This window comes from Primulina tabacum, chromosome 9 (genome assembly GCF_025594145.1).
Source record: "Primulina tabacum isolate GXHZ01 chromosome 9, ASM2559414v2, whole genome shotgun sequence".
Taxonomy (NCBI): Eukaryota; Viridiplantae; Streptophyta; class Magnoliopsida; order Lamiales; family Gesneriaceae; genus Primulina; species Primulina tabacum.
The window spans coordinates 30446158-30465229 of NC_134558.1; the positions used below are offsets into that span (position 1 = coordinate 30446158).

Genomic DNA, 19072 nt, shown 5'->3' on the forward strand with positions numbered 1-19072 from the left:
CTTCAAATATATCTTAACTAAGAACTACTCATACAATATTTTAGATTTTAAAACATCTCATATACTTTTAAAACAGTTAATTATATATGATACGAAATCACAGATCTGTAAATCTAACATTCTATATTTTTAAAATTTTAAATAGTCTAGCACAACTAATAAAAAACATGAAAAACACATTAATTTTTTTAAAAAAAAATCGTGCTTACATAAATATTTCGATTGTATAAGCATACAACGGGTACAAAAATGTACTAGCGTATACTATATATATATATATATATAAAATGAAACATACATTAACCGGGTAAGGAATCATTTTGCAAATACATATTCCCATCATTCATTGAATCATGTTTCAAAAAGACCCGGCTCATGCTCAAATACATGACTGCACAGCAAATGCTCGCAACCATAGAACAAGGCCCCTATACTAACTAATCATGCACCACAGCAAAGGAAGATATGATGATAAAATCCAGCATTTAATTGATGCAATGAGGCTTGCAAAAGATTTTTCTACCAAGTTTTCATTGACATATACAGTTATCATATGTAAAAGGTTATTCCATCATATCTTGGAGTCATAGCAAATATTAAATGAGAAAAGAAAATGAGATTTTGACATCCTATATACAGAAAACGGTATCGGTATATGGCCAGAAAGTTTCAAGAATCATCAGTCACACAGTTCACAATATCAAGACAGATGAGGGTCATTATACATCCACATGATATATTTATACACCGTCTCATGATGCACGTTCCAAAAGCCATGCGTGCTAATTGACAGATGGAATCTTCTAGAATAAGTCTTAAAAACTCTAGAGATTTTGCAATTTAGAGAAGAGAATACTAACATGGTAAAGATTATTCATAATCAGCGAAAGAAATGTCATTTTCCCAATTGATGGAAGAGTTGACAGCTTTAGAAATAATATAGAATAATTTCTAAAAGACGAACAGATAATCATTCAGAAACATTACTGCCATCTAATGTCAGTAACACTTTGTATAAATCTGGGCGTCGATCACGAAATATTCCCCAACTATTTCTCTTGGATTTGAGTTTATTCAGATCGAATTGTGCGATGAGGATAGCTTCCTCTTTATCACCAGCACTCTCAATCAATTCTCCAGTTGGTCCTGTTTAACAGAGCAAGTATTTTGAAAGTTCTTGTATGTATGTAGTAAATGAATTTGAGGTACTGATAATCTCAGGCGATTCACAAAAAACTAACCAGCTATGAAAGAATTCCCATAGAATGTAATTTCACTTTTTCCACGCTCGGTTTCAATTATCTCCTTACCAACACGATTTGAAGCTACCAAGGGTACCTGAATGAATCGAAGTTTCAAAATCATGAAATACTAATGAAGTAAAGTATGGATTTGGCTCTGTAGGTGTATTTCTGACAAAGTGACAAATCCACAAGTAATAAACAATATTATGATATTTATCACCATTCGTGGGCAAGAAAATAACAAATGCACAAAAAGAATCTTGATCCAGTAATCTCATCAATCATGGGCAAGAAAAAAACAAAATGAAAAAAAGGTGTCTAAGCACTAGACTTCTGGTAGAAAAGAAGGAAGTGAAACATACAGAAAAGTATTAAGAAAAGTTCATAACTAAATAACCATATTTTCATTACTGGTCCTAATCAGATTGAAGATAAAAAAAATAATGTTCAATTTTTATTGACCATGTGACATAAAAATTATTGCTATGTTTGGACAAGTAATTTAAAAACATTTTTAGTGATTTATAAGTGTTTTATAAGTGAAAAAACATAAAGTGTGTTTGAATAAGATTTTTGTAAAACTTTTTAGAAAAAAATTTAAAAAAAGTGTTCTCCATGTATAGTTTTCAAAAAATTGAGAGGTGTTTTTTTAATGTATTTTTAGAATAAAAAAAATGAGAATTGACAGGTTGTTACCGAATAGTTGTCAAAACACATTTTCAACTTTAAAAACATTTTTATAGAATAATTGTCCAAACACATATTTATTCTTAAAACAACTTTAAAAACATTTTATAATTTTTTTGAAAAAACACTTTTATAAAAACGTTTTATAAGTACTTGTCCAAACCAAAACCTAGAATACTCATGTGAAGTTCAAGAAGACTATTTCTTTAATAAAGAAGTGAAACTCTAGTTTCTCATCTAGGTTCATCTTGACTCAACACAAAATATACTAAATAGGTAACATAATCAGTTCATCTAGCTAACATGCTAGAATTCCCATTGAAACCTACCACATTGGCCCCAGCATGACCCTGCATTACTCGCCTCCAGTGATCTCGAGAATCCAGGCCCTGGTCTTGAGGTTCAGAACCAATAGCCGTGGGATAGAACAATATTTCTGCACCTTGAAGCACCATAGCTCGAGCTGCCTCTGGAAACCACTGATCCCAGCAAATTCCTGACGAGGAACGAAGAATCATCTTTAGTTTTCAATTGAAACATGAAAAAGCAGGGGTAGCTAATTTTATTATTCGTAAAACTGGGATAAAAGAAATCTTACCAACTCCGATATTTGCGAATTTAGTTTGGAAGACCTATTGACAAAAATCACAAGTTTGTAGAAAAATTAAGTATAGACAATTGGTATCAAGGTAAAATTTGCTGACAAAGGAAATTTAGATTCATGGACACTAGCCTTAAAACCGGTGTCACCTGGATTGAAGTAGTATTTCTCCTGGTAACCTGAGAGAGTATATCTTTTGCAAATAAAACTTATGGTTAATCATAAGATCAAATGTAAATTTTGAAGTTTGCGAACCTGGCCCATCTGGGATGTGCGACTTGCGGTAAAGGCCTAGATCAGTTCCATCAGCATCAATTACAACTATCGAATTATAATGCGCATTATTTGCCTCCTCAAAGAAGCTAACTGGTATCACAACACCCAATTCTTTTGCTAGATTCTGCATCCTGGGGAATACAAATCTAGATACATAAACTCCGACTCCTTCACACAAGCATCCATACATTCAAAATCCTTTTGACCAAACATACATTCATTAACACGTTAGTAAGTGACATCTAAAAGTAGATGAGTGATCATTCTTGCCTCTGTATTGTGGGGTGCCTCTTATAAGGTTTTGATCGCAGAAAGAAATTTTCTTTTTGTGCTTGACAAAAGTAATAACCTTCGAACAATTCCTGCAATATCCAGTCATAGAACACCTTTGGAAATGATTCCTAGTTCAAAAATGAAAGATAAACATGCATGGCAACAACAAGAGTTTTATGTTCTTGTGGTGACCTGATTACACATGAGTGGACAAGGAAAGAGGAGACAAAAACTCTTAATGTTCAGCCTTAGAAGAGATAAGTGCAGAATTGTACAATAAATTACAGAAAGCATAAAAAAATTAAGGATCCATAAGGAAAAAGCATTGGTGGCACACTAACATCCGCGACCAAAGAAATACTAAAATATAACAGTCATGACAAGAAATTAGTCCTTTTTTATAAATAATAATAAGTTCAACATAATGTTAACCTAGGAAAGAACAACACTAAAAAGAAAACTTTGATATTAAACCCAGATAAAAAGGCACCCAGAGATCAAAACTTTAAGAAGAAAAAATTATACAAACCTGGATAAGGATGATGTTTGCCCCCTTCTGATGAGCCGCTCTAACCAATCTGCAGCAGAAATTAATTAGTCCGAGTGACTTCAATTTCAATTTGATTCATTCAAAATAAAAATCTCTCCAATGGTGTACATAACTAAGAATACACAGTGAACCATAAAAGTAACTCTCCAAACAAAAAATTGAGGATAAACTGCAAATTGATTCTAGACACAGTTTCCAACAAATCAGTAAAAACCAATTCAAACTAAGGAGGGGAAGCAGATTTCAATAGCACGGACTATGTTTCTTTTTTCTCGCTGAATACATATCTTAAATAGTACGAAATACAAAGATTGGAACTTGGAATCGAGAAAATGGATTAACAATAATTCAATACACCAAAATGGTTTTCCCGAAAAGGGTCGCACCTTTCGGCCGTATCGACGTTGGTGGAGACATCGTCGGTGCAAGCGAATTGCAGAGCTGAGACGGTAACTATGCGGCTTGTCGCCATTTTCTTGCTTAATTTTCCTCGTATCTGTTGAGCAGCAGATGGGTCAAATAAAAAGTAAACTGCTGACGCTTTTAATTATTGGGTTTTCTGAACCTCTCTGTGCAATTTGCATTACCATTAATAAAATTATTCAATTTCACTATACTATTAAGATTCAGAAATGAGCCGACACAAACCTCTTACTATTAATTAAATATAAGTGTCTTATAGAAAATTTATCATGGTCCAACACTTTCTTTATTTCTAAAATATGATATTCCTATTGTTGAGCCAAAATTAAATTATGCAAAAGCTCACTTGCAATAAAAGTCCATTAAATATGAGAACTCTATTTGACAAGCTCGTAAAGAAGTCAGTTGACGAGCACGATGAAAGAAGTTGATCCACGACTCATTATGGATGATTTTAAAAGGTGATTGGAACTACTATGTGGAGTTTAACAAAAACATAAAGAAGAATCAGAAGCAGGCTCTCGAAAAAATTCATCAAAAACTACAGCAAAATTTATGCAAATTCTTTCAATAATTTGTTCGCTTATTTTCAATTTTCATCAGTCTAGTTTCTTTAATTTTTGTCATATTTCTTGTAAAATTGTTGCTCGAGTTCATAACAAAGCAATTAAATTTGATGTTATTCATGGATTTTTTCTATAACTTTCATTATATTTCTCAAACAAATTCTTATTTTTGAAGTCGTACTGAGAGAATTATAAGAAACAATCGAATTGTGATACACAACATTTGATAATAGCAATTAGATCATTTCACATTTGGCAGGATCACGTGCTGACACACACAAAAATTTTCGTGATAAAAAAATTAGGATGCCAGGTGGGACCACAATGCCTTCAAATCGTACTGAGAAACATAATGAATTCCTCCATAAAGGAAATGTCATCGTTCACAAGAAGAATAAACTGATGTTGATGGAAAATCAGTCGAACAAATTGTACACAAGTTCGGAGAAAAGGTTATGAATGAAGGAATTGTATTTTCTGGTGGTAAGAGGGTTTCAACAAACATTATGTTGTCCATGGAGAAAAATATATGTGGTGCTATCAAAGAAATGACCGAAGTTTTTATTGTTGTCACGATGGACTTTATGGCAGAAATAAGGAAATGGAAAAAATCTTCGAAGAAGGTGAACAAGTCACAGAAGATGGTAAACCTAAAGAGACTGAAACTAAGTTGTGTGAGGACCAAGACCAGTGGTCGGTAAGTTCTCAAGCAAGTGAAAACCGCCGCTTAGAGGAATCACAGATTCTATGGTCTATTCGGGATGGAAAATATACTCCTCCGGGCAAGAGTGAAGATGAATTGAAGTTGAGACACCAAAACTACAGTAATGATAAACAAGATAATATGTTTGTTGTGACTACTCCTAACATGCATCCAATGTTATATGATGACGGGGGAGTACGTGTGTAATGCCCGAGATTTAATCACTGTAATCAGACATTAATTAATTGATAGAATTGAGGTTACAGGGGCTAAAATAAGACGTGAAAGGAGAAGCCGAGCGCCAATGCATCACAAGATTAAAACTTTGGACAGAAAGTGTGGCGCCCGAGTGGTAGAAAATGACCGCCCGAGCGCCAGTGTTCTACAAGGATTGTGCTCGGACAGAAGGTTTGGCGCCCGAGCGGTAGAAGATGACCGCCCAAGCACCAGTGTCGCACAAAGTTAGGGCTTGGACAGAACGTTCCGCGCCCGAGCGATCCGACTTCAGTACTGTATTCCTATCAACGAGAGCTTCAACTGGACGTAAGTTTTACTACGTTTTGTTATGTTTTGAAAATATGATACTGAAGGAATCGGATATGATTCATATATGGTGTTCTGGACATAGTAAACATCGTATAATCGAAACCGGATTGAAGAACGGATACCGTATGAAATTGTTATGATTTTCAGAGTTGATTTGATTGAGATTTGATATCAAATTTGTACTGTGATTGATCATGAATTGTGGAATTGATATCTGTTGATTTGTATTGCTGTGTATATTGAGATTGTGCAGTTATGCTGTTGAAACAGAATTTGATTGAGTTTTGATTATATCCAGTATTGATTTGAATGGTGTATTGATACGATACCCTCGATATTGTCATTTCCAGATTGAGTAATTGACAGATTTGAATTCGATACTTCGACAGAGTCAGATTAACAGGAAAGAAAGGTATAAATCAATGTTAACCGGGAGATCGACTCGAGTCAGATTGGACTTGAGTTTCCCAAAAACCACATACTTTATTTATTGCATTGATGTTTGCAATTCCTGATATTGATATGCTTAGTCTATTGAGTTATAGCAAAGCGTGTATTGAGCCATAGGCGGAGATGCCTAGTTATTGGAGGATATGCCAAGTTTTTGGAGGATATGCCAAGTCTTTGGCGGATATGCCAAGACACTGGATGTTTGATTTATATCGATGTTGCATAGGAGCGGATTGACTTCTATTGCGGAGATTCAGTATATTGTAATATCCAGGAGGATCTCTAGATTAGAGATGAGTCGAGTCTGAGATGACGAGTCATGAGTTTATTTACAGTTTTACATCATTCATTTTTTGGATTTGATACATGTTATTGATAACTGTTATATGCTTTTATATATGTTTTTATATGATTGCATCACCGGAGTTATCCGGCTGTTGTTATGTTTATATGTGTGCATAACAACAGGTGGGACATGATCAGGGTCAAGAAGAGGATGAGAGAGGACAAGTTAGCGTGGAGATCCGGATCGGAAGTAGATAGGCTTCAGCACTTGATATGTAGTAGTTGAACCCTAGTTTGATTTTAATGTATTGAGTACAAGACATGTACTTTACATTTGACATGTATATCAGATTGATTACATTACGTTTCCGCACTTGTATTTTTTTAAAAAAATTTAGACCCTGTTTATTTAATTGATCTAATTATCCCTAAAGATGATTAAGAAATGAATTAGCCTCCGGGTCCCCACAACGTGGATATTCAATACCAAATTCGGGAATAACACTCATGGGGTAATCTATTTTCCACACCCATTATGATAAGACTCTAGTCTTAGACTTTGAGATTTTACGTAATGTTTGTTATTCAAGAGTTGTGGCTCAAGGGTGAGACCAATCAACCGATCAGAGTTTCACAAGACATACCCTAATGTTGTTGATTATTATTATCCTTATCCACGAGTATACCGCATTCCAGACTTCACTTTATACTCGAGGGAAGATGGTCACTTTAGCGTGTAACATGTAGCAAGTTTTACTATATAATGCGGTGAATTAACAAATTTGGATATTTTTTTCCAACTACAAGATACGGTTGTTCCACAATTTATTGACGAGCACTAATTTCACTTGGTATGCACAATGCCTCGAAATTCAATTATGACTTTGTATGACATAGAACGCCAGTTCCATACACAATTTTTCAGAATAATGCTTGAGATTACTATAGCATAATTACCAATGATGATCTAAAAGTTGGGAGAATCTGCTAATGATTTTATATGTAAATTCAAGAGAGTGAGAAGCAGGTGTAGAGTGTTCCTTCTTGAATCTGAATATGTGAAGATAGCACAGTGAGGACTTGATTTCGAGCTTATAAAGAAGTTCGAAGTGAAGAAATTCAACGATTTTTATGAGCTTATTACCTAAGTATCAGAGTATGAACAACTATTATGTGAGGAAAATCATAAAAAAAAAAAAAAGATTTATTGTAGGCTCTTACTTCCAAGAAGTTGAGAAAATTGCATTGGCAAAAGTGCAAATTCTGGAATAAGCATGGTCTCATTATTAAAGAGCGAGAATGAAGAATTTTCCAGGAAGAACGTTTCTCTAGTTCAAACGCCATATATTTTTGACGCGTCAAAGACAAAAGAAATTTTTGATCACTTGGTGAAAGAAAAGTTTATAACTTCCCCAGATCATAAGTTACCAACCAGAGAGAAGATGAAGGGAATGAACTATTATAAGTATCATAATTCCTTCAACCATAATACTATTACTTGTTGGACTTTTAAAAATGTCATACAAAAAATAATCAATAAGGGAATCCTGAAATTTCCCATTAAAAAAAGAAACAACGATAGTGGATGAAGATCATTTCCCATGTAGCCAACGTGAATGTGAAAAATACTGACTAGCGGTTTCTAATCAATGAAATTAGGAATAATGTAGTTAAAACAGACTCGTCAGGCCAAGAGTTATTATAAGGAAATATTGGGTACCTAGTAAGATGATATTTGAGGTTAAGGACGAAAGAACATAAATTTTTAATGAAAAAAATCATCATTACAGTAAGAGGAATGTACATTACAGAAAGATGAATGCGAGGCATGATAGGGGGTTCATGGCCAAAATGACGGTGAACCAATATATTTAAAAAGCATGTTTTATTTTATGAAATGATTAATAATCTTAAAATACATTTCAATATCACAAATAACACATAATCACATAATTCACATAACAACAGTCAGTACACATTAATTAAATCAAACATCACTATAGACACCATATTAAACACAATCAATCTGTACCTTAACCTTCAAATTTAATTACCAAAATAATTTAAGAAGTCATTGATGCTTCTTGGTTATCCAAACATGTGAAAAATAATTTATTTCAATCAAATAATTGTTCATTTCTCAAATAATTAATTATACAACTCAACTCTTAGTCATAAATAAGTTTACCATTTCCAACTTGTATATATGTTAGGTTTCAAGGTCATAACGTATCTCATATTTATCCAAAACGTACTTATCATATATGGCTAGAATCCTAACTCATTTTTCCATATTTCATCAGCAGACATCAAAGCGAGATTCAATCATATTGACACAATCAAACACAGACAAACAAAAATAATGTGCAGTAAGTTCTGATATAATTTTCAGGTTCAATGCTTAATAGCATAAAATTCATATTTAACTCATAATTGATTCAAATCAAGTTCTGCCAATTGTAAATGAAAGTTAACTCTATTTTCTAAGTTTGTATAGTTGAAATCATATTCCAAATCGCAATAGTTTGCACCCATAATGCATATACCTCACTACAACAATATAAACTTGTGAACAGATTGTGCAGAAACGGTCCAATGAATCTTATGACTAATTTATATACTAAAAAAGGTAATTTAAATAAGATAATAAATGCAATAAAGAAATAACAAAATGTTTTTTATGGATGTTCAGACATTTAAGCTCATACATCATCCCTTCTTCCATTCATGGAAGGATTTCAATAGAAGACTTTGGTTTTACAAAACTTGTAACAATCTACTTCAGACTTAGAACTTATCTACTGCCTAAATTGAAACTCCTTGTAACTTCTTACAACAGTTGATACACACACACACATATATTACTTTATGTATTTTTTTCGTTCAGCGTTCGAAGATAGCTCATTAAATGAGCATTAATGCAAATGCATTGTTGTTGTCGTCCTTTTTTTATTGTATCTTTTATTTAATGAGCAGATAGATATATACTAAATGCGTTAGAAAACGACTACTGACAACTTAAATTAACTAGTTTTGCGCATAGACTTTTGTGTAAAGCATTCTGATCTTCTGATATCCTGTTTGTTGGTTATGATCAGTTTACCAATGTTTCTGAAAAGGTATGTAAGATCATTGTAAGATGTGTTGACTCGACTATTTATAGATATTCTTGGATACAGTGTGCGATTGAGAAGTTTGTCATAGACTAATGTGCATGAGGCGGTCGAGTAGCTTAGTATTGCGATACCGATTGAAAGGATTCTATTGAAACGGTTAAGTCCATGTAATACAGAGTAAACAATAACTTGATCTAATATACTAAGTTATTGTTTGTCATAACAAAAACTAAGAGATCTAAGAAAGAATACAATGTCTACATTTTGGACCAAATGATGGCCTGAAAAGCCTATGGATATATTTATCATGCACTTCAATATTACCTTATTATTGATTAAAAAAATAAAGATATATCCCTAAAATAACTTTAGGTTACATTTGGATTCATACATTTGGATTTGTCGGAGGACTTCAAATAAAAACATTTCAAATGATTAGGTTGATGAGTGAATTTTAAAACTACAGCAAAAAAATGTAGTTAGCTAATACAAGGGGTTTCCAATCATTCAAGCAAATGGATACAATTGATTTGAGATGTGGATTTGAAATCAAATAAATTCAAATCTTTCAATCGAAATACAATGTTAGGTTGCTCTTGAATTAATTCATATTGGGTGGATTTCTAACACATCCATTGCTACTCCACACACACACACACAATCGTGTCAACCATGTACTCACCAATGAAGCGACAATCACATATTGGAATGTATCATGGCGTAATTTTGGATTTTTCTAAAACACGTTCCTTCTTATCATATTAAGTACACGATTTTACTATATTATTTTTAATTTATCACAGTTCAGCACCCTATAATAACCTCTTGAGATCATTACATAATATTGGACTTACTTAAAATGCCTCTAATACAACGTAATTGGTTAATTTCTTAAATGATAAAGTTTTTTCATTAATTAAATTAATAATTTGATTATGGGTCTTTATTATTTAATATTAAACATTTATATAATATATTATACAAACAACCCGTGTATGTCTCCAATTAGTAAAATTAGATATAATAATAATAAGTAAAAACTTGTGTGAAACGGTCTCACGGATCGTATTTTGTGAGACGGATTACTTATTTGGGTCATCCATGAAAAATATTACTTTTTATGATAAGAGTATTATTTTTTATTGTGAATATCGATATGATTGATCCGTTTCATACATAAAGATTCGTAAGATCTCTCAGAAAAGACCTCTTAATAATAATAATAATAATAATAATAATAATAACACAAAGAGATGAGTTGGTGAAATTTAGGTCAAATAAGCCCTCTTTTTCTTCAATGTTCATCCTTTTTTCCTTTAAAAATAAAATATAATAAAATTTAGCCTCCCCATTCACTATCAAACAAAATCACTTTTTCCGACGTCATTCTCTTCCCGAAATTTTCCCGGCAGAGCACGCACAATCTTCCTTTCTCCCGAAGTTATCTTCAAGAATCCTCGAATCTTTCGTTTCATAATCATATATGCCTTTTTCTAGTCCATCCAGGTGAATCGCTTATCTAGAAACCTGATCAAGTTGTAGGGCTCTTTTCTTTGGGAATTAATGTTTTTTCCTTTCCTCAGTCATGTGTTGGGTGCGTGCTATTTTGTTATTTGATTGATTCCGTAGTTTTCTCTGTTTGATTCAGTTGTTTGGTTCAAAGTGTGAAATGATTTGTTTTCAACTGATTTTACAGAGTTTTCTCTTTGACGGTTTATGGGATATGCAATTTTTTTTCTTCTTCTGATTATCATGATATATAGATTTAAAATGGGATCATGGGCAGCTAATTTTGATCTGTTTAATGCTGTTGTCTCTGTTTTTTCCCTGATTTTTTGTTGTAAACCTTGGTTCTAGCTACGTTGTCATTTCCTTAATTAAGTTTTATTTGGTTGGATACTTTCTTCATGTGTGTAAATTGAAATCTGATATTCTAGAGATGGAATTTGTTATCAGGATTCAGTAGCTGGTAAATTTGAGTAGTTTATATCAAAGAAAGTTTTATTGTTCCATAAATTAAGATTTGGAGGTCTCATGAGATTTGTTAGGGGGATGCAGAAATCGATTCTTGAGGATCAGAGCTTGGTGGGGTGGAAGAAAAAATCACACAGCCGAGGAATTGGTGTGACAACCCCCAGAGTCAGAACCCGGGGAAAATTGAACCTACAGTTTTATTCCTCTAATTTATGTGAAATATCTAATTATTGATCAAGCTTTGTGATTTTGAATAAGACGGGAAACTATGACTCGAATTTTTGTCCAGCGAGGCTCTGCCAGTCAGTCATCATCGTCTGGACAGAACAGGCCATCAACATCAGTAACAGTCAATCCCTCTTCTTCTTCAAGTCTGCCCCAGCAACAGGTTACTAGTATTGCTTATGTCGATCCAGCACTGAAAGATGAGAATTTTGTGGAAGAAGGGCAAGAGCAGAACGTTTTGGATGATTTATCTGAATGCTGTGGCACATTAGACAGCGAAAGTAAAATAAATAGGAGTGATGACTTTTCTCCAGGAACTTTGCACAATGATCAAAATGTTGATAAAAGGGATATTGATGACCAGACTGAAGATGGTATGTTGACAGTGGTGGAGGAGGAAACTGATACCATGGTTGGAAGTTCCTCCCAGATGGTTAGTGGTAGTTCCCCACCACCACCAAAGCCTTCTCCAGCCATCTTAAACTCTAGGAGAATTGCATCTGGTGATTCAAACACTGTGCGAATTGGATCGTCTAGGAGAACTGCAGGTTGGCCTGGTGTGTCCAGCAGGTCATCACCAACTGGATCTCATCCTTCTTCTCCTCGATCTCTTTATGATGGTGATGGTTATAACAGTGCTGATGAGCAGAGCCCATGCTTTAGCTCTTCATATGATGATGCAGTGAGTTTGATCTAGTTTCAACTTCTTTCCTGAATTGCCTTGAAATTAAATTTTTTTGATATTGTATTCGATTGAATCATTGATTTACCTATCTCTAAGGATTTTGAAGATCTATTACCTTTTTTCCTGTAATATTTGATGACAAATCAGCTGAATATAATCTCACAGAATTATGATTTTTATATTTAAATTCTTTGAAAGATTCTAATTATTGTGAATAACTTTTGTTTCTGATAATTTTTTAAAAGTTTGAAGAAAGAGACTTATGATGACCACATACTTGATGTCCAAAGCTATGCTTTTTTTGCGGGTTGTTTTACGCTCCACATGGTGTGATTCTCTCCATGTCCCAAAACCATTAGATGATCTCTCATATTTTAATGGAAGTTGATATCATGGGTTGATGATGCGAAGGCTAAATTCACCACATCATGGAAGAGAAACACTCCAAGTGTAGTTCTTTGCTTTAAAGTAGGAGTTAGGGGCATAAATGCTACGTGGCAGACTAGTACCATTAAAGGGACATTTTCTATCTGATGCAGGAAAAAGAGCACCAGTTTGAGTTTGATATAAGACGGGTTAAAGGCCTAGAAGTGAGAAAAATGCTAGAGGATGGAAACTGTCTCTTTCGTGCTGTTGCAGATCAAGTATATGGTGACTCAGAACTTTATGATTTGGTTAGGCAGATGTGTATTGATTACATGGTACGTGGTCTTGTCTTATCCGGTTGACGAGAAATCTCTTTTCATTTCCAGGTCTCTTTTGAAACATTTTTGGTTTTATGATCTGCAAAATCATTTTCTTTAGAAATATAGTCACTGTTAGAGCCTAGTGTACTTACTCAAATATTCATCACAAAAGAACTCCTGGAGTCTCTTGTTGATCCACTGTCTTCTCACTTCTGGCATCACCTCATTCGAGCAATTGATAGACGTCTCGTTATTTTCTACTTTGATTTTTGAGACAATTCTTTCATATCATAGTGTAAGGATTTAGCATCTGTTTGAGAATGTTGAAAACTTCTGATCATGTCTATACCTTAAAGGAACCGGTGATCTGTAGGGAGTATTCTTGATACTCAGAAATATAGGTCTTTCTGTGAACCTAAAGTATTAGGTTTTAATTTTTAGCTTTTCCACTTTTGGAATCTTATATGCTTTCTTGATCGATTTTTGTTGTCCTTATTTTTTGCTAAACAATTATTCTGCAATTCCTTTTTGATGACTTTCTGTTCATGCAGGTGCGAGAAAGAGATCACTTCTCTCAGTTTTTGACAGAAAGTTTTACTTCATATTGCAAGAGGAAAAGAAGAGATAAGGTATGTGATTATGCATTATTTTTTCATGATGCTATCTGAATTTCAATTTAGGAAAATTCCCCCAGTTCATTAAATTTAGACCAATGTAGCAACTTCTAAAATCAGTTTGTGTGAAGACCTTAATTATTGTGTTCAAGAATTTGTATGTTGTTTTTATAATTTCAAATAATGTACATCCGCCTATTTTTGCAGGTTTACGGAAATAATATAGAGATCCAAGCTTTATCAGAGATGTACAATCGGCCCATCCATATTTACTCATACAGCACAGGTGTACCTGTTTTTGGATTTTGTTTGTAGTGGCATTCATTATAAAAGTATGCCCATTTTATAAAAGTAGCCCATTTGAATGACATTTTTTTTGTCTGTGTGGTATAGAACCCATTAACATATTCCATGGAAGCTATAATACGGACACTCCTCCCATACGACTAAGTTACCATCACGGGAATCACTATAATTCTCTTGTTGATCCACGTAGGGTGACAATTGGTGCTGGACTTGGGTTTAGCTCTCTTCAGGGGGTAACTTTATCTTTTTACAGAAATCCTCATATTCCATATTAGACAATTTCCTAATTTTGGATTCACATTTAACCAAGAAAAATAGTGGTTGGATTATCATTATCATACTCGTTCTCTTCAATTATATGACTTATTGGATTATATGATAGACAAACATTGACAAAGACCAAGTCAAAGCAGCTATCAAGGCTCAGCAGGATCAACAAATTGAGAATGTGAGTTCATTTTACTATCTTTCTATGTATCAACTGGCTCACCAAATGAGCTAAGATTTACTCCTTTTGTCAGGCACTGATAGCTGAGGGGCGGTTCTACTCTGATCTTGAGCTGACAGAAAAAGAAATTGAACGAATGGTTATGGAGGCTTCAAGGGCCGAATATGATGCCCGTGACAAGTTCAAACAAGAGTTGGGTTCGAGGGAGTCATCAACTTCTATAGCAGAACCATCGTCTTCCGCATCTAGTAAGTGTTTATTCTGACTACTATTTTTTTGAAACCATCTACACTACTATTTTACCATTATACAAAGGGGAAATTGCATTGATCCTGGGGGGTTGTCTAGTTGCAAAATTACCTTCCAAGGTGTGGACAGGGAACAATGCAATTATCCAAAGCCTCATGGAATGTCAATGTAATTTTTGAACCATCAAGGCACATCAGTTATATCTCGTAAGCTTTCAATTTTTTGTACTGCAGCCAAGGTTTCAAATGCTGCTACCGAAACCCTTAAGTTCAAAGTACTTTACTTACCTCAATTTTTTAATTGTTGAGTCTTGCGACATTTTTCGTTTCTATGATTATCCCAAATATTAAGACGTGTATGTGTCGAGGTTATTGAAGATAGTTTATTTAAAACCTTAATTTTTTGAATTTTTAGCCATTCCCCGTTTCTATTGTTATCAAAAGCCCACAGCGCTGTGAGGCGGAGCCCTTGCATCTAGATGTAGCCTGATGTAGCCCAAGGCTAATCCTTTCAATGAATTGAACTAGCGGTGAAGCACTTTTGTCTGCCGCAAAGGCTCAAAGGAAGTTATAGTTATAAAGGCTGAAAGTTTCCTTTAAGCTCTTCCATGGAGAGTGAATCTTTATATTGATTCATTTTTCTCATCGACAAATGAGTGTTTTATTACTAAGTAGGTTGTAGTTGGACGGTAGTTGATGACATTCTGCACACATTTAGATTATATATGTAGTATCTTGGAGTTCGTGAGGCCTCTACTCGTTAAGCTGTATAATAGTCAAGTGTCTCTAATAACTTGATTGTTCAAACATGAATAGATGTCAATGTGAATTTCCTTCGATCAAACCTGCCGAATCTACGGCTCCTGTATGTTCAGTGGGGGGCACAGAATTTATAATCCAAATCTTAGTCATACAATTACATTGTGAAATTGTGTTCACGAAACAGTATGTTCATTCTGATTCTCAGGGTTGTCGCTTGGTGGTACGAGGCAGAAAGGAACGACCGAGTTTGGATTAACAAGTTCGGTTCTGAGCAACAGCATGCAGATCATGTTGTCTATGGGGTTCAGCTATTTGCAGGTGACTGAGGCATCCAGCATTTTTGGAGATGATGTCGACTCTATGGTGTGTTACTTGATAGAGACAAGCGGTAGCAGCAGATGGAAAGGCAAAGCAACTGAATGATGAATAATCACTCGACTTTCTATCAACTGTTTGAACTTTTTTATCATGTTATTATACCTTTTATAAGAGGGACCTGAATAATTTATAAAGACAGATCTTGTTTCTCCATGGTGTTACCAAATGTAGGTCTCTGCGATTAATCAGTCGGCAACTCCTTTTCTTTAATAAAATTTTAGATTGCCGTGGGTTTTTAGGATATATGTTATGCTCGGAACATTTACAATTTTTCTTGGTTTCAGAAACTCGAGCAATATCTAAAATTTGATCTTTTTTTAAAAGGAAAGATAACATTAGCTGTTGCACATTAAGGCTGAGAATTTGGAAAATTTCTCAATTGATGGCAGCAAACAATTTCAGACGTGACGTGTCTGTCATGCGACTTTGAATTTTAGGACTTATGATGTACCAAAGTTATGCAATGAAGCATACATCATTTGAAAGAAAAGTGCTGTACTAATCAGGGTAATAAGGCTACAAAGTTGAAGGTGATTTATTAATCTATTTCGCTTGAAACCTAACAGTTTCTTCAAGAAACGGCTAGTCTGTATAGTTAAAACGGGATCAGGTGTATAAAACGTCTCCCAGTTATATTTGTTGAGAGGAGCATCTGGACTCGAATCTGTGGTACGTAAATCTTGATTTAGCCAAGAAATGGCGGCCATGAGCAACAGGATCAGCCTGATTTTCGGTCACAACTTTGTTGCCTTCTTCCCTCTCATACCCACCAGCAACAAAAAATGTGCCTTTAAATGCTTTTCTCATCTTCCCAAGACTCTCTCGGCATTCGGTTTTTATACCAACAGAAGTCGTCCTTGATTCGATCACGTGGCAGTACGATAAGGGGATGATTGGATCTAAAGAAGTTTAGGTTGCCGGATCAAGGGTATGCTAGAAGTACTAGGAAACAAGCACAAGTGGGGAAAGGGGAATAAAAGTGGCAAGGAGGAATCTTGTTTTGTGAGGAATACTAGCAGTGGCTAGGGGAGTAATTTCATTGCTTGTAACAGAGAATCAACTCTAGGAAATATCTTCATTTATTTCAATCAATACAATATCATATATTTTATTATTATCAATTGTTTTTTTTGTTTGATCGATCATTATTCCTGCTGTATTCCTTAACAGTATAGAATCCCATACTTGTTTAAGGCCTCAGCCATATAAAGGACAAGGGGCTTCAGAATTTGAGTCTCCACGTTCGTTGTTTTCTTCTATGAGTGAAGAGAAAGTTGATCAATATTAAGTTTCCTCTTAGGTACTATTTTCAAAACTCTATGGCTTGACAAGTTGAATTGATATCTTTTCTTGTTTTCATGTGATGAGATGTCATTGATGATAATTTACATAAATCTTATCCAAATTAAAAATGAAAAGGTATGAAGAAACGAAACCCTTAAGGAATATATTTAATAAGTATTTTAATATTTTTTAAGAAATTAATTTTATTTTAAATGAATTATCATAAAATGATGAACACTCTATCCTATAATAATTACAACAACAATAATATTCATACTATTAATTAAAGTTAATCCATGGATTTAGACGAGTAACATATATGAGACTGATATCGATGTTCATGGAGAACTTTGAAGAAATTTATGTGATATGCGATTATGTCTTGTTTATGAAAGTTCTGCGTGAAATATACGTTTTGTTATGACAAGTCATGTGATTGATTTCGAAAATTATATGTATAGATAATAGGCCCTCAAGTTGCTGAGTTTTTCACCAAACACTCACCATATACCTTCCTCACTACATAAGAACGAAGAACTAGAGTAGATGAGCATGATCAATTTTGAGGCTGGTGAAAATATTATGTTATAGTTGTTGTATTTTAAATTCTGTTAGATATACATTATTTTAAAGTTGTAAACGTTTGATATCACGTAATTCTCTATACAAAAAAATCGGAAGACAACATCTCCCCAAGAATACTCAAATAAGGTCATAAGATCATCGAAATTAAAAAATAAAGATAAAATTGGAGGTTGAATAATAACAAGTGGAGAATATTGTCTAGTTGAAAAAGAACATAATAAAAAGTCGAACAAAATCATCAATCACACTTTCATCTTCACGGACAGCCAAGGAAATGAGTTTTGAAAAAATGAATGCCCGTTTGACATTGCTCACCTTCCCAGCAAATCGACAAGCCAAAAATCTGGACTCCATTTTCATGTCTAAATCAACAGGCTGGCCACTGTGATGTAAGTCTGAGAATAATAGAGAACTATGCTGAACTACAAAGCATTATGATATCATCACCAACAATGAAACTACAATGAAACAATCTGAAATCTATTTAGCACATAATCAATCATTAAAACAACTTATCGCAAAGACAGACATATCCATCCACTTAGCAAACAACATATCTTTTATCCGATTACTTTGCTGTTCACCTAACATTAAATTCAGTTTTCTCATCACAGATTTAAAAAAATAAGGGATGAGTGTGAATTTTTTTTTTTTTAAAACATAATTCCCTCTCGTTCTTCGTCTCATTGCCATCATCAATGAGATTATCTTCAGCAACCAATTCTAGATTAGGTAGCAAGAAATAATTAAAGCACTTTACCATAATCTCTATGATAAAGCATTTGTCTCATTTCTTCTGTAAAAGAGACTTGAGGGGATTATATGTCATTTCTAGAAACATAACCATATGAACCTTCATGTTCTCAATCATTTTGTTGGTGAACTCCATTGATGTAGTGAATTCTCTCAATAACATTAATTAACATCTTCCTTCTATTTTTTTCTCGGAAATAGTTGTCTGAAAAATCCATGTGTCATCATGTGAAACATAATAATATGAATTTGAAAAATTAGCATCCAGAGGAACCACTGTGCGTGTCAAATTTTTTGGTCCGAAATTTACGGGCATGTCAAGTGTCGTTCGATACCAATTTATGAAAAAGAATAAAATCTAATTTCTAAAAATCAAATCAAAGTGAGTCCTATTCGACCATTAA

General features: G+C 33.9%; 2 protein-coding genes across 5 annotated transcripts; one reads left to right on the forward strand and one right to left on the reverse strand.

Moving 5' to 3' along the window:
* Positions 1–845: 845 nt before the first annotated feature.
* On the reverse strand, positions 846–4185 carry LOC142555163 (N-carbamoylputrescine amidase). Its single transcript, XM_075665877.1, has 9 exons — positions 4018–4185; positions 3611–3659; positions 3079–3170; positions 2788–2939; positions 2665–2711; positions 2530–2563; positions 2261–2427; positions 1242–1338; positions 846–1146 (listed from the first exon to the last, which is right to left on the reverse strand). The coding sequence occupies exons 1-9, from the start codon at positions 4101–4103 to the stop codon at positions 971–973; spliced, it is 900 nt and encodes a 299-aa protein (XP_075521992.1). The 5' UTR covers positions 4104–4185; the 3' UTR covers positions 846–970.
* Positions 4186–11048: 6863 nt separating this feature from the next.
* On the forward strand, positions 11049–16289 carry LOC142555164 (OVARIAN TUMOR DOMAIN-containing deubiquitinating enzyme 6). 4 transcript variants are annotated; one of them, XM_075665880.1, is made up of 9 exons: positions 11049–11226; positions 11779–12601; positions 13144–13305; positions 13842–13919; positions 14112–14190; positions 14298–14443; positions 14593–14658; positions 14732–14906; positions 15874–16289. In XM_075665880.1, exons 2-9 carry the CDS (start codon positions 11963–11965, stop codon positions 16089–16091), a joined length of 1563 nt encoding a protein of 520 aa, XP_075521995.1. In that variant the 5' UTR covers positions 11049–11226; positions 11779–11962; the 3' UTR covers positions 16092–16289. The 4 variants fall into 4 exon arrangements, with proteins under 4 accessions (XP_075521995.1, XP_075521997.1, XP_075521994.1 ...); XM_075665882.1 differs by having other exon boundaries at positions 11059–11255; XM_075665879.1 differs by having other exon boundaries at positions 11059–11226; positions 11677–12601.
* Positions 16290–19072: the final 2783 nt, after the last annotated feature.